Genomic DNA, 17088 nt, shown 5'->3' with positions numbered 1-17088 from the left:
GAAGTCACCAGTGAGAGTGTCAGAAAGCCCGTGAGAGGAGGGAGCAGTTTGGAAAGAGGGTGTGGTCATAGATTTCATGGACAAATTCAACTTTTGTTAGAAAATGTGATTATGGGACTAAAATAGGGTGGGAAAATACATTATTCATGTAGCACTTATCTCAATTATAATTTATTTTTTAAATATGTATTTAATATTTGGTCCTTGTAAAATAGTGTACCACCCTAGTCTCTGCTATGAAGCTGTAGATTCATTAGGGCCTGGCATATAGTAGATACTCAATAAAATGTATGTTGAGTGTAAACTGTGAGCACTTAGTATTGTGCATATATACTTTGAGCATTTCAGTAGTTTCATTTAATGAATTTATGGGTTTTATAAAGTATTTACACTTTGGCCACATGTCTAGCACCCAGAAATTTTTGTTTTTTTTACATTATATTCTTTTAAAGATAAAATGTGTCCTAATTATATAATTACTCACTGAATTAGCCAATCTGCAATCTCTGTTATAAATTTAAGACTTGTTTAATTGTTTTACCCATGAGATTGAAATGGCTTTCCACCTTGTAAATTATGTATGTCTATTTGGTGAATTTTAATGGAAAGCTTAATTAGCTATTTCTAAAAACAGTTTAATTAGTTGCTCAAGAGACTACACTCTCATTTAATTGGTCTGGAGGTAGTTTTGTTGATTTGTTTTTAATTTAAGGATCAGGAAAAGCCAGTGCAAAATTAACAGAAACAAGAAGACATGCCACTCAATGACTCTCTTTGAAGCCCTGATACATTATCTGACAAAGAACTGCATGTATCTAAATGAGATCAACATATCACTTTACCCCCTATCCCCCACCATCAAAATAATGGAAAAATTTTTTTTAATTCTCACGTCAATCACTGAGGCTGACTTGACTTCTCTGAGTGTTGTAAACCAGTTTTCAGGCTTAGAAGTGAATTAAGAGTGGTCATTTCTAGTTGTGAATGTTTCTGTTTGCTGATGGTTCTGGGTCTTGGTGACAGCTGAGCCTTGCTTAGGGTTAAGAGTCAGCCTGTTAAGTGATTATATCCCTATGTCTCAGGCAAGCACAGTAGAGTAGAGAGAGGATAGGGTGTGAAGTGGAGAGAGGATAGGGTGTGAAGTCAGAAGGCCTGGTTTCCATCTTGGCTGCTTTGCTTACTGATTATCTGCCTTGAACAAATACCTTAACATCAGTGAATTTCCTTTTTGAAAAACAAGAATAGGAAGTTACAATGAAATAGTATATATGACAGATCACTTCGTGGACTGGAAAGCTCTTTCTAAGTGCTGCCGATTTGGGGGCAGTGTAAGTGTGCCTGGATTTCTTTTTAGCCAGGTTGGCAGAAGACTACAGTAATTAAAATTATTGTGAAGTAGAATTAGTACCAGATTATTAAACCAGTTACCTCACAGATTATTTCTTGATATGCCACATGGTTATAGAATCAGGCCTAGGCCTGGATGAGATTTTCTAAGGCCTCCTTCGGGCACCCAAGCCTGCTCTCCTGAAACTGTGTTTTTCCTGCTAGTTGGCGGGGATATGCTAAACCTGAAGGTAAATATGACACATCTTCCTAGAGCATTAATTTTACTCAATAGTAATGGACTGAAAATATTTGTATATTAAACAAGCTTAGGTACATTCTGAGAAGCTTGGAGAGCCACTCCTGGATCTGTGCACATCCCTACTCACTGTTGGTTGCTATTAGGGGCATTTTAGTGGACAAGCAGTAATGCAGTAGTCTCAGCTGGCCAGATAGCCTCAAATAACATTTGATCTTATCAACCTAAAATCTTCAATTGCTGTCTCACTGTAACCTTTTTTTTTTTTTTTTTTTTCCAGTGGAGGAGGAAATCAGCATGGTAGATTCTTCTCAGTCCATTAAAATGTCAGTGAACGATATTAAATCATCCTTTAATCTTTCTTCTTCCTCACAAGTGCCACTTGTTGCAGTCTGACTTTCTGTGTCTTCCTTCTAACATACTGACCACATGTGGACCTTGTCCAGATGCCTCAAATCACTCTTTTTTTTTTTCTGAGACAGAGTCTCACAGTATTGCCCGGGCTGGAGTGCAGTGGCATAATCTTGGCTCACTGCAACCTCCACCTCCTGGGTTCAGGCGATTCTCCTGCCTCAGTCTCCCGAGTAGCTGGGATTACAGGCACCCACCACCACGCCTGGCTTATTTTTTGTATTTTTTAGTAGAGATGGGGTTTCACTATGTTGGCCAGGCTGGTCTTGAACTCCTGACCCTGTGATCTGCCCATCTCGGCCTCCCAAAGTGCTGGGATTATAGGTGTGAGCCACCGCGCCCGGCCTCAAATCACTTTTAATATACCGAGTTCCATGTGGGACACAGTATGTATAAAAATAAGAACCTAATGGCTATCTCTTATATGAAGAGCATATAAGTTAGGGGTTGTTAAGTTCTCTATTAGTTTTATTAGGATCCTTTGAACCAACAGGAATTTCATAAGTGAAATGCTATGGACATGATATAAAAAGTTTGTCTTAGAAAATGCCCAAAAGCAAGCTACTTTTACTTTTCAAACATCATCATCTTATAAAACGTGCAATGAGTATAGCAGAGTCGTTACAAAGAAAATTGAATGTGTGGCGGTACAGTGGACAATTAACACATCTGTGAATTATGCCCATGCTTGTACTTCTTCCCAGGGTCATTGTTTATGAAAGTTAAATCTTTTGTCTTCAGGCCACTGTTGCCATTTTCAAAATAAAAGCAAATTTTCAAAAATATGTTTGAACATCACAAATCTGCCTCATACCATGAATCAATATATATCTCTATTGAGGCTTAAAGTGAATATTTTAAATAAATTACAATTGACATATTCTAATCAAACTATAGTTTATTTTTGTCATATAAAGGAAATTAGCTTTTCTAACTGAAGTTTAAAGAAGTCTGTAACAGGCCCTTTTTAAAATAACCAAATCACTTAGGCTTCATCCTAGCCTAATCAACAGAAGTCACTAAAAGAATGAGAAAACTAAAAATATAACACTTAGCTTTTGTTTTGATATACTAGATTGCCTCCATTAAATTAGTCAGTATAGAATGTTCGCTGAGATGCAATAACTTGAAATAACCTCATATAGCAGTTTAAAATCAGAAAACACTCCTAATAATATCAATCTGATTGTCTTTTAGTTGTATTTTTATATGTATATTATATCCAAAAGCTTTTTGAAAAAGTGAAAATGTTTATGGTTAAAGAATTTTGCACTAGATTTAAAGTTCCTCATTGTTGACAAAGTGTTAGACCTTCTCTGATTTCACCTTCTCTATTGTTACAGAACAATAATAGTGTTTAAGTCTTGCAGGTAATAGGTGTCAAAAACTGGGTAAAAATTGACAAAACTAAAAATGTAATGACACATTTCCCTGAGTATCCCCTCAGATTCATGGGGGTTGGAGGGAAGATGAAGAGGACCTTCTCATGAAGCCCAGTTTCAGCTTTTCATTAGGAAGAGCCAAGGAAGAATGTTGTTATACAACCATCACTCCTGGTGACCAAACATTAGATAGTGTTAGATTAGAACATTTTATTCTTATGTAATTTTGTCTATATTTACATATTGTTACATAATTCAGAATAAGGACATCTTCCATTTATTGTATAAGTTGTTACCAATACATCAGGACCACAATCTGCCACCCTCCAAGAATTTATAAGTGAAAAAATAAGACTATATCTTATGAATTAACTTTAAGATCACCTAAGATATGTGAGCAATGATATGTAAAATCATAAAGAAATAATTAAAAGAGGAGACTGAAATAGGTAGAAGTTGATTATGCCCATTCAAGCACAGACCTAAAGTGAGGGGAGACCCATGAAATGGATGCTGAGTATTCTAGTCCATCAGCAAGGCCATCCTAATTGTAAAGGTTGTTCTAACTCTACATATTAAGTGTTCAATTTATCTCACTCCACTTGCTCCAATTCCATTCCCACCAACTTCCTAATTATTTTTTGTTTGCAGTGTAGGTGTGCGACCAAAAAGAGCATGTTGGTCACTACTTTATGATATTAATAACTATATCTCATATTTTGTTATAAACTAGACAAATGCCATTCTGATTTACCTATGAGTTTCATGAGCTTGGTATTTTTAGTCTCCCCTTAAGACATAGATATAATCTCCTTGTGCTGACAAACTCCATTTCTGACCCTATCTGATTGGGTACCAGCCAAAAGCCCATTGTAAATTTGCCAGAGCTACCTTCTGAAGATCTACTTAATCAAAGAGCCAGCAGGCATTTCTCTCATATAGACATTTCTCTCAACATAGACATCCCCAAATCTTTCAGCACATACTTGTGTACTAAATGAGTATGAACCTTTTCTTTTCTTTTGAATTTCTATTAAAAATATAGAGAAGACCATTGAGCTCATTTAGTCCCCAGGCCTGAGACTTAGAAAAGCTAAGTGGCTTGTCTAATAGCAGTAAGAACAAGGCTTGGAAGCCAGGCTGTGTGCTATTCCACCCCCTCCTCCTTGGGCATAATGTTCTTCATGTAGTGTGAAAAAGCTCCCTTCACAGCTGGTGCTTGGAGAATTTCTCATATTTCTATTGTTTCTTGAAAGAAGAATGCAAGGGCTATCCTTTTTTGTTTGCATTGTTTTCAAATGTCTTATGTTTAAATCTTATTGCATGTGAATCGGTCAGGGAGCATGTGCATCAGTCACAGAGTATACAACATTTGGTAGTGGCAGTGTTAGTATAGTGTGATTTAAATTTATTATATACGGAGATGAATGCACTGGTGTGCCTTATTGTTATCTGTTTAGATGGATATTATATTAATGCTAGAGGAGCTATGTAATGAAAACTGAGTTAGGAATTATGATGTGATTGCTGCCAGTAGCATAAAAATTGAGTCCTAGCGTAATGTTAAGAGTTTTCTGTGTAACATAAACATTTATTTATCCCAACATAATTTAAGGAATTTATAGAGTTCTGATACAGAAATCTCTAATGTTTGACTTAAAATACATTTGAAATTTTTGCTTGATTGTTGAATCTGGTAGTTACTATAAATTCAAATATAGCAGTAGTAAAAGGCCTAGTGATCTGAGAGGCACTAGAATATAAATTTTCCAGAAATTTATTCAAATGGCAGCCTTTCAAAAATGGCATGTTAACAATAGATAATATGAGAGGCAGGATAGTCTAGAGGAGGGAGACAATTTGAAATCAAATAGACATGGGTTCAAGTCTTACTTTCATCATGTAATAGTTAGGTGACCTTCAGCAAGATACTTAATTTATCTGAACTTTTGTTTCTTCATCTATAATAGTGTTTCTTTAAGTCTTTAAAGTATACAATTCTTAAAAGTCTGTAAGTCTAAGTATACAATTCTCATCTATAAAATGAGAATTGTAATAACTACCTTACTGGTTGTTTTGACAACTAAACTATATCATACATGTAAAGCATTTACTAGTACAGTGCTATGCAATTGTCAGTTAATTAATGGAAGCTGACATGTTGTTAAGTACCTTGGAATATATTTCACTCTTGACTCTAATGGAGAAAAAAGAGGTTACAAATTATAATTCAGGGGATAAAGGTAGGAATAATCTGTGTATCTAAAGTGAGTTGAATTTGCTTGAATCCATAAATGTTTATATTATAACTTGATATTGGAGGTTTCAGGAAAGCTATGTTTGTGCCTCAATTTTAACATTTTATAGAAATTGCAGGATTTCGCTAAACCTGAACCAGAAACTCATATTACCCAAGAGTTAATCCAGTTACTCAGCACCTTCCCAGTCATAAGGGTCATGCCAGCTAGAACATTCCTCTGTGATGCTTTTTGGATGGATTGTTGACTTAGCTTTGATAACTGGAGCATTGTGCTAATGATTCTATGGTATCACCTTGATGTTACAAAGGAGGTGGCTGTTTGTGTTACATGAGGTCCTTCCAGTGTCCTAGAGAACATTCTTACTATATATAAGTACTGACATTCAATAGTTGGAGAATTATCTCTTTGGCTTAAGTCTCGATTCCACATTAAAAACTAGATATTTGTGGAAAAGAGAGTATAATCGGTCATTTGTACTTTAGTGTGAATTGATAAGACCCTTTCCTATAAGCAGGATTTGATGGGATTACTGAGTTTGAGCATGGATGTTCTTTTAATTATAAAATTGCCAGAAATAAGGTAAGGTAAAAATTGCAGAACAGTGATGCTTATAATGTGTCCCTAAACTATTGGTTATAATTTGACCTGAGCTCACTTTGCATAGAGCAATGATCATAGGTCTTTAATCCATATCATAGTCACAAATTATGCTAACTCTTATCTTGGAAGTGTAGGTCCTTTGACACAAGGGAAGGGAGGCAAACTTCCATTTATTGGTTTACTTTCTGTGCCAGAAATAATGCAAAAATGCTTCCCACATAGTATCTCATTTGATTCTTAATGATTCTATATCATAAGTATTTTCAATTCATTTTACATATAAAGAAACAAAGACAGAAATAAATCAGTTACTTGACCAAGGAGGTGCCACAGCGAGTAAATGACAGAGTTAAGGTTAGCACTTTTGTCTGGCCCCAGAGCCCTTGAGTTTCCTATTTTACCACACTTGGTGAAAATGAGAGGCTACCTCAATGCAAATCCAGTATTTGTGGATTTTTGTTTATTGGACAAACAACAGGGTAGTAAGATCAGTGGGAATTTATTTGAAAAACAGTGAATGTGTTCCTTTTCAAGGTCACCTATTTCACCTTCTATTTCTTATTCCTCACACTGTTCCTCTACCCTACCCCTTACCCTTTTTTTTTTCTTTTCAGTGACATAGGCAATGTACATTGTGGCTTAAAATGCATGTCTCTTCACAAACAGGTGAAAAGTGATTCTCAGGTTGGCACTGAGTAAAATTGATCATTGTAATTATAATAACAAAACAGTATTAAAATGAGAAAAATAGAATATAGTATTTTAAACACTTTCTTGTAAAATGCAAAGATCTGCTATGAAAATTTGATCATATTTTTTGAAGTATTAACAGTACTTTAAATTTTCATTTGTTTTTTTACTCAACTTGGATTGTAGATACAGGGTGTACATGTGCAGGTTTGTGACATGGGTATGTTGCACTCAGGCAGTGAACGTAGTACCCAATAGGTAGTTTTTAGATGCATCCCACTCTCCGCCTTCTAGTAGTTCACAGTAGCTATTGTTCCCAAGTTTATGTTCGTGCATGCTCAGCATTTAACTCCTGCATGTGAGAACATGCATTATTTGGTTTTCTGTTCCTTCATTCATCTGTTTAGGATTATGGCCTCTAGCTCTGTCCATGTTGCTGCTAAGGACATGATTTTTTTTTTTTTTAAGTGGCTACATAGTATTCCATAGTATGTATATACCACATTTTCTTTATCTAGTCTACCCCTGATGGGCACCTGGGTTGATTCCATCTCTTTGCTATTGTGAATAGTGTTGTGATGAACATGCAAGTGCATGTGTCTTTTTGGTATAATGATCTATTTTCCTTTGGGTATATGCCTAGCAGTGGGATTGCTGGGTCAAACGGTAGTTCTGTTTTAAATTATTTGGGAAATCCCCAAACTGCTTTCCACAGTGGCTGAACTAATTTACATTCCCACCAACATTGTGTAAGTGTTCTCTTTTCTCCACAGCCTCACCAGTATCTGTTGTTTTCTGACTTTTTTAGTAATAGCATTTCTGACTGGTGTGAGATGGTATCTCACTGTGGTTTTGATTTGCATTTCTCTGATGATTAGTGATGGTGAACATTTTTTCATATGTTTGTCAGCCATTTATATGTCTTCCTTTGAGAAGTGTGCATACCCTTTGCCCATTTTTTACTGGGGTTGTTTTTTGCTTGTTGATTTGTTTAAATTTGTTATAGATTGTTATAGACTTTCGTTATTCGCCCTTTGCCAGATGCCTAGTTTGCAAATATTTTCTCCCATTCTGTAGGTTGTCTGTTTACTCTATTGATGGTTTCTTTTGCTGTGCACAAGCTCTTCAGTTGAATTAGGCCCACTTATCAATTTTTGTTTTGTTGCAGTTGCTTTTAGGAATTACACAAAAAGTATTTCCCAAAGTTGATATGAAGAAGGGTATTTCCTTGGTTCTCCTCTAGGATTTTTATAGTTTGAGGTCTTTAAATCTTTAATCCATGTTGAGTTAAGTTTTGTATATGGTGAAAGGTAAGGATCCAATTTTCATTCTTCTGCATATGACTAGCCAGTTATCCCAGCACCGTTTATTGAATCCTTTTCTCGTTGCTTGTTTCTTAGGGAGTCCTTTCTCCATTGCTTATTTTTGTCAGCTTTGTCGAAGATCAGATTGTTTTAAGTGTGAGGCTTTATTTCTTGGTATTCTGTTCTCTTCCATTGCTGTCTTGGTTACTATAGCCTTATAACTTAGTTTGAAGTCAGGTAGTGTGATACCTCCAACTTTGTTCTTTTTGCTTAGGATTGCTTTGTGTATCCAGGCTCTTTTTTGGTTCCATATGAATTTTAGAATAGATTTTTCTAATTCTGTGAAGAATGATGTTGGTAATTTGACGGGAATGGTGTTGAATCTATAAATTGCTTTGGGCATTATGGCCATTTTTATGAATTGATTCTTCCAATCTATGAGCATGGAATATTTTTCCATTTATTTGTGTCATCTTTGATTTCTTTCAGCAATGTTTTGTACTTCTCCTTGTAGAGATCTTTCACCTCCTTGGTTAGCCGTATCCCCAGGTATTTTATTTTCTTTGTGACTATTTTAAATGGGATTATGTTTTCGTTATTGGTTTTGTTTTGTTTTGTTTTGTTTTGTTTTGAGACAGAATCTCTGTTGCCCAAGCCAGAGTCCTGTGGTGCAATCTTGGCTTACTGCAACCACCGCCTCCCAGGTTCAAGTGATTATCCTGCCTCAGCCTCCCAAGTAGCTGAACTTACAGGTGCCCGCCACCACGCCCAGCTAATTTTTGTGTGTGTGTTGTTTTTTTTTTTTTTTGGAGAGAAAAAAGAGGGGTTTCATTATGTTGGTCAGGCTGATCTCAAACTCCTGACCTCAAGTGCTCCTCACACCTCAGCCTTCCAAAGTGCTGGGATTACAGGTGTGAGCGACTGTGCCCAGATGGGATTATGTTCTTGATTTGACTCTCAGCATGGACATTATTGCTGTATAGAAATGCTACTGATTTTTGTGCATTGATTTTGTAAACTGAAACCTTCCTAAAATCATTTATCAGTTCTGGTAGCCTTTTGCCAGAGTCTAATTTAAGATTTCCTTTAGTATAGAATCATATCGTCAGTGAAGAAATAGTTTGACTTCTTCTTTTCCTATTTGGATGCCTTTTCTTTCTTTCTCTTGCCTGATTGTTCTGACTAGGACTTCCTCCTTGCCATTTTTATAGTCCTCCTCTCTATATTGCAGATGGTATGGACAAAGGTAGAAGCAAAGGATTGTGGAATTCACCTATTCTCCATCCCATTTTGCAGGCCTCATTCAGATGAACCTACAGAATTGATATCTGTGTCAAGGATGGGCAGGATCACTGGTTGCAATGGCTGACGCCTATAATCCCAGCACTTTGGGAGGCTGAGGCTAATGAACCATTTGAGCCCAGGAGTTCCAGACTAGCCTGGGCAACATGGAGAAACTCCATCTTTAGAAAAAAAAATACAAGAATTATCTGGGTGTAGTGGCATGTGCCTCTAGTCCCCGTTACTCAGGAGGCTGAGGTGGGAGGATCAGTGGAGCCCGGGAGGTTGAGGCTGCAGTGATCTGTGGTCACACGACTGCACTCCAGTCTGGGCAACAGAGTGAGACCTTGTCTCAAAAAAAAGGATGGGCAGGATCAGGTCTGACAACAGGTCAAAGATTCCCAGTCAAAATAACAAGCTAGGTACTGTTAATGTTTCTATCAAGAATGACCTTGTGGAATCAACCTAAATGTCCATCAGTAACAGACTGGATTAAGAAAATGTGGCACATATACACCATGGAATACTATGCAGCCATAAAAAAGGATGAGTTTGAGTCCTTTGTAGGGACATGGATGCAGCTGGAAACCATCATTCTCAGCAAACTATTGCAAGAACAGAAAACCAAACACCGCATGTTCTCACTCATAGGTGGGAACTGAACAATGAGATCACTTGGACTCGGGAAGGGGAACATCACACACTGGGGCCTATCATGGGGAGGGGGGAGGGGGGAGGGATTGCTTTGGGAGTTATACCTGATGTAAATGATGAGTTGATGGGTGCTGACGAGTTGATGGGTGCAGCACACCAACATGGCACAAGTATATATATGTAACAAACCTGCATGTTATGCACATGTACCCTAGAACTTAAAAGTATAATAAAAAAAAAAAAAAATGACCTTGTGAGATATGTGCCCAACCAGTTTAGGCTCCCACCCGGTTAAACCATTTCTTCTGTTTTATAGAGCCAGAATATGAGAGGTGCTATATGCCTAACACCTTATGTTATATACTACTCTCATAAGGTAGCAGAAAGAGCTGTCAGGCTTTGAAGACGAAAGATGGGGATTCTGAGCTCAGACCTCCACATCCTGACTGTGTGACCTTGAGCAACTCACTCTGTGAGCCCCAGTTTCCTCATCTCTAAAGTGACCATTATGCAACATACTTCCCAGGATGGCTGTGGGAACAATAGATAAGACAGCCTTGGGAAGCATCAAGCAGTGTTCCTGGATCCTTAACAATACTGAGTATCTCCTTTTCTTGCCGCTTTCCACTTCCCTCCTAACCCTGCTTCCTCAGCTGCCATACATGTCATTATATGCCTTTTAAAAATTAGAATTAGATTCAGAGTATGAGTAACTGGGTAGGGACAAAACACAATAGGAAGGGCAGCGTTTCCAGGCATGCTTATGTGGTATAGACCTAAAGCAGATGACAGACTCCTTGAGGGCAGGGACCTGTGTCCTAAACTTACACTATATACCTACAGCTAATACTGGGCTCAGCAACCCTGTAATCCTATCATTTATTGAGTACTTACTCCCTGCAGATAGTGGTTTTTTTTTTTTTTTTTTTTTGGTAATTTCTTTAAACTTCCCAGTAACCTGTGAGACAGGTATTATTATTCATATTACGTAGATGAGGTAACCAAGAAACAAAGCAGAACTCCCAAGGTCAGTATTCAAACTTCAGTTTCTCTGATTTTAAATCATATTTTCATTATACCACACTGCCCCCCAATAAAAATAACTGCCTTCATTTGGTTTTATTTTTTAACTAAATATATATTGAACCTTTGTGTAAGCTGTATGCTAGATTCAAGATGTGTAGAAATATACATAAAGCCTAATTCTATATAAAAAGCTACACAGATAACTGATATGAAGTGGAATGTGGTAGTCTCATAACTAATGACCCAGTGAAAGACTGTGAGGTTCACAAGTGGATGAGATCACTTCTAATTGGTGTGGATTATTAAAGCCATCGCATAGGAGGGGGTGTTTGAATTGAGCCTTGAAGTCTGCATTTCCTACTACATGCTAAACTTGAGATCGTAAGATCTTGGTTACTACATTTTTCTTACCATCCTTTGATAATTACTGCTAGTCTGTCTTACCATCTATTGCAACTCCTCAAAATTGAAAGAAGGTAACTAGATAAACCACCTTGAATAGAATCAGAGAGAAGACTCCATGGTTTCCTCTCATTTTCTCATCTGGGTGAATATAGCATAGTATTTATGAGCCCAACCCCACCACATACTAGCTGTGCAACTTTGGGAAGTAAACTGTAGGTCTCAGCTCTTTCAACTGTAAAATTAAGATAATTTATGCTTCATAGGGTTTATCTGTGGATTCAGTGGGATTCTATATATAAAGTGCTTAGTTGGGTATCTGGAATATATGTACTCAATAACTAATAAGTGATAACCATAATTAATAGAGTCTATAAGTAGATGGATATGTACTAGATAATGTAAGCATGAGTGATACACATTTGTCTAGAATGTCAGACTATTGATTATATTGGTTCTGAATTTTAGAGTTAGCAGTTTTTGTTATTTACAAGTTCTTCACCAAAATTAATGCAGCAGTGCTGTTACTGCCATGTTGAAGGCATAATAGTGACCAAACCCTTAGCCATTTGAGAGTAGCCAAGCTGTTTTCATCCTGCGCGATTGTTTTCTATCTCCTTACTGCCCTAGGTAGCTGTTCAGATTGCAGTTAATCCAGTATTTCTTGACTAAATAGAACATTACTCAGGAAATACAGTACAATCTGCAGAGTCTACAGTAGACCTTACCTCTGAATGACAAAATGTTTACTTTTACCTAGCTATAAATTTTCTGGGTTTAACTATCATGAATATTTTTATGCTTGGTTGAATTTAGTAACTCTAGCTGAAGAACCAGGAATGATCTATAAAATAGGATGTTGATCAAAAATACTCAGAAAAAAGATGCTACTTTGGTTACATGTTTGATTGTTTTAACTTAGTAACTTGATATCAAACATTGTTGAAGAAAAAAACTTGCCTTTGGAGCTATTTTTTGTGGTTCCTACCGAGAACTCGTTAAACTGCACTTTAGGCTGTACATGTCTAAAGAGTTGGTTGGCCTTTATATTTTTCGTCATCATGTGACAAAATAGGTCCAATCTGAAAAGCAATTTAGGCTAGGCAAGGAGACTTTTTCCATTGCATTTCTTCTTGCAATGGGAGCATTTTATGTCTCATATGAATTATCTAAGTATATAAACTTGTGAAATTGAAACTCCTATGTAAATAAATTTTGCCTTTTATTTACTTAGACATAATTTTAGAAGAATAAAAGGGACTACTCAATCAAGTAAACAAAAATAATTTGGGGATGTTTAGAAAATCAATCATTTGTTATTTTCAATGTCTAGCATATCTTAAGAACCACTTCATGCCCTAATTAAACTAGAATATGCACTGGGCACATACCCCCTGTAGATTATGAAATCTGAGATTAAAGTGTTTACACTATAAATATACTGAATCCATTTAAATATATAGAGAATTTTAGATGCTTTAAATACAGTGTAACATTGGCATGATTATTGGTTTAACTTAATTATTATAGCATGAGAAACAGATGATGGGAGGTAGTTAGGGAACCAAAATGGGAAATTTAAGCATCCTGTAGCACCTTAGTGAAAAAAGGTAGGTATTGCTCCTAAATCAGGTTGTGCTAAGTTTCTCACCTAGCCACCCTGTTTCTACATCAGCAAACAAAATATGTCTGAGTCCTATAAGTAGTTACACTACAACTGGGACCTGTGTAAATCAGGAATTATTGCCAATTGGCTTCCACTATGACCTGGCCTCAAGCTCTCTGAATAAAAAAAAATGTTGAGACTAGAGAATTAAAATAATGGTTTCTTCTATGTAAGTATAGCCCACAACAAAACTACTCGTAATACAGACAAAACTGACCACTCCAAGCTATTAGCAATATGATATGCATACTCCTTGTTCTGCATGAAAATAGTATGATACCTAGTTAAACTTCTTTTATTTTTCATCAAAATGTTCACCAGTTTTTCCTCATCTTTAATAAACTTGGGTTTTGGTTAGCTAACCTCAGTCCATAATGAGCAAAGGATACAGATTAGCCTTTCATAATTTATGTGGCAGTGGTGCATTATTTCTAAAACCTAGTGCTGTATGTATGTTAATTTTCCTCTGCTTTTAATAGGCTAAAAAAATTCCATTTTGCAATAATGCATGACTCATTCATTTCTCATTACCTTCCCACTGATTTTTTTTTTTTTTTTTTTTTTTGCCTTGAGCCAGCAAGAAACTCTTACATGAGAGGAGGGAGAAACAGAGAGACAGAGTGAGTTGAGGAATACAGTACTTAAATACTGTTGCTTGATTTTCATTGGTTATCTCCTTTCTTACGGTGGCCAGTCTAATGCAGCCTTCCTTGTGAAATCCTTCCCTTCCCCCCACCTTCCCTGCTAGGGGCTTCACAGGGTGTCTGTTGCTAGAAACTGATTGCAGGCAGTATGTAGGCATCTTTCATTCAGAATGGACATTAATATCTTGAATAGAGAAGAAAGCTTTTAGAAATGTATCATTTGTCAAAATTGCATGCCTTTTAAAAAGCGATAGAGAGAGATGCTGAGTGTTTTGTATGTTAGCATCGACTCTTTTTATTTCTGTTCATACTCAAGTTTTTAGAAGCTAGAATATAGATCCCTTTAAGAAAAAAAGGAAGAAAGAAGAATTTGCTGGTTAGTCGACCTCTGTTTAAGAAGTGCTTCATCCTCCTCCTCCACCTCTCCGTGGTGTTTCTCTGCAGCTCTCTGTAGGTTAGGGTTCTGTGCTGCCTAGCAGAATGCTCATGTGTTAGCTGAATAGATTTTATCGACAGACGTAGACCACTATAGGTTTTCTTTCCCTGTGAATTCCAAAATGCCATCCAAAGAGTCTTGGTCGGGGAGGAAAACTAATAGGGCTGCAGTTCACAAATCAAAACAAGAGGGCCGTCAGCAAGATTTATTGATAGCAGCCTTGGGAATGAAACTGGGTTCTCCAAAGTCGTCTGTGACAATCTGGCAACCTCTGAAACTCTTTGCTTATTCGCAGTTGACATCACTTGTTAGAAGAGCAACTCTGAAAGAAAACGAGCAAATTCCAAAATATGAAAAGATTCACAATTTCAAGGTAAGAATATTTGCTTTTAGTCTTTTAAGAAATGCACATTACTTGAAATATATAATATTAAAGGAATATCTTCTTATGTCTTTTTTAAAACTAGGATGACTTGACTAAAATGTTCTTGCTATTTAAGGAGTGAGATGTTTTCAGCCTGATTTTACTTAAGGAATAGCTGAATAAAGCTAATAGAAATCCAACCCTGTTTTTCTCTAATGCTGTTTTAATACTGTTTTATCAATGTGTACTCACTGGTAAAAGTCTTGCCTGATGTTTAAAAGGTCTCAGTTGATGATTAATTTGTCATTGTTTTTATTTGTGATACAAATGTGTCTGAATACCTCTGTTGGAGATTTTATGAGAGGATTAGATCTTATCTGTGTTTCTGGTAAAGAGCTTTGGATGTAAGAGGCATGTGCTATTGCATCTGGATTGAGCAGATGGTTTGCATTTCTCATAGTTTCTGTCTTTTCTCCCCTGTTAATGAATTGACCATGATGAAAGGAGGATGGCTACCATGGGACTGTTAATGCTGCTGACACTAGCAGCTTCTCTTCACTTTTTGAGTATTTGCTTTCACCATGTATGCGTGTGTATGTGTAGTTTTTAATTATTGTGTTAATGTGGTTTATCAACTGTACTTGAATTTTCTTTCAAGGTGATATGTGTGTTGATTCGAGCTGTATGTAGATCTTGTCTGTATTTATAGCATGATATAAGGCCTTGAATTTCTGTCCTTTGCAATCTAATTCAGAGATTAAAAACGTGAGGTGGTGCATAAGGAGACCCAGTTACATTTAATAGGTAGATGCACTGGCATTTCTACAGTAACTTCCCAATAGTTAGACAACTTTATGATGCGGTTCTTGAGACATGAATGTTCTTAGTTTAGACAAAATATCATTAGGTTTTATTTTAGAAAGGGAATAATTTGGTTTCAAAATGTGATAAAGCTGGAAATCGTGATCTTTCATTTATTTATTAATTTATTCAACATTTACTCAGCACCTATAATGCACCAGGCTCTGAACTAGATAATTTCATTCCACATTTGCAATTTATTCTGATTTTTAACACCAGTATTTATTTTACTCAATTGCTAAGTACCAACACCCCCCCCACCCACCCACCCATATGTTCTGCATTTTCCATAGTGAGGAATAGGTTTTTTGTGATCTTCAGATCATTTTGGGATAAAGGAGAAATTACTTAATAATGTTTCTTAAATATGTGGGCTATGTAAAAATTGCTAATATTTTAAAATAAAGTAAATAACATTTTCTTCCTCTTTAAACATATTAAGGACCTTACCTTTCAACCAATATCTTGATTTAAAATGAAATAGAGGCAACTTAGTAAATTAAATACCGGATAGAAAACAGATATCATATGTGTTTCTAGCTTTCACTACATCTTTCATTTAGGAACCTAAACAATACATGCAGGCTTCTAGGCCTCAATTTCTTCTTGCATGATATACAACCTGGTCTGACAGGATTTTTATCAGGAAAATGACCCCAAATAAATCCTTTTGCCAGTATGAAGTTATGTCACAAAAGAAGTCTTTAAGTTACTAATAAAGAAGAAATTATAGGTACACTGTTTAGAAATGGCTGAGATCTTAAATATATCTCCAAAGATGTACTCTGATTTGTTCAGCAAAAACAGCAAAACCTACTAAGAATGCCATTTGAGTACTAAGTCAAGTTCCTTATACATACTTTTTATCAATATTGATTAAGAGCAACTAGGAGGTCTATTCAAGAATTTGCATAAACAAACTCTTTTTGTGGTTGTATCTTCCAGTTGTTTCTCAATTTTAACACATGACTTTAATGAATAAATTCTACATAGCCGGAAAGTTCTGACCCTGCAGTCAATTGTGACTCTTAACCTTGGTATCTAAACTGCTTTAAAGATACTTGGGTGTTTTTTTAAGCCTTAAAAAAACAGAAAGCTTCTTCATTCTCTGGAGCTGAAAAATAATGAAAACCAGCTTGGACTTTTTAAAAAAGAGTATTTATGCTCAAGAAAGAGCTCATTTTAGACAATAAGTTGCATTACATATTATTTAGAGCTGCTAATAAGGTCAGGAATCTCAGAATTGACTCTTTCCATTGAAGTTACTCTCTGTTATTTAAAAATTGTTTCTATAGGGTGGCATTATAAAAAAAAAAAAAGAAAGAAAGAAGAGAAGAAAGTCGTACTTGACTTCCAGGAACATCCCAGACTCTGTGGCAAGTGCAGTTCTCTCCTACACAGACGCTAGCTTAGAAGGTCACTGATTGTGATACACACATCTATGTGTGTACAGTTCAGAAATATATGTGGGGAAAAACCATAGCATTTCCATGATGATGATCATTCACGTGTCCTTGCCAT

General features: G+C 36.2%; 1 protein-coding gene across 3 annotated transcripts in view; it reads left to right on the top strand.

The window, feature by feature from the left end:
• Positions 1–17088, top strand: part of CHN1 (chimerin 1) — a 202274-nt gene that overhangs the window by 140674 nt on the left and 44512 nt on the right. For 2 of the 3 annotated variants that reach the window (XM_031936431.1, XM_023185953.1), the window contains exon 8: positions 14638–14715. The exons of the other annotated variant lie outside the window; for it this stretch is intronic. In XM_031936431.1, the coding sequence (XP_031792291.1) occupies positions 14638–14715 (78 nt within the window). The remainder of the gene's footprint in view (positions 1–14637; positions 14716–17088) is intronic. 3 annotated transcript variants of the gene reach the window in all.

Source organism: Piliocolobus tephrosceles, chromosome 11 (genome assembly GCF_002776525.5).
Source record: "Piliocolobus tephrosceles isolate RC106 chromosome 11, ASM277652v3, whole genome shotgun sequence".
Classification (NCBI taxonomy): Eukaryota; Metazoa; Chordata; class Mammalia; order Primates; family Cercopithecidae; genus Piliocolobus; species Piliocolobus tephrosceles.
The sequence above is the reverse complement of the archived record's forward strand: the minus strand, read 5'-3'. Positions and strand labels throughout refer to the sequence as shown.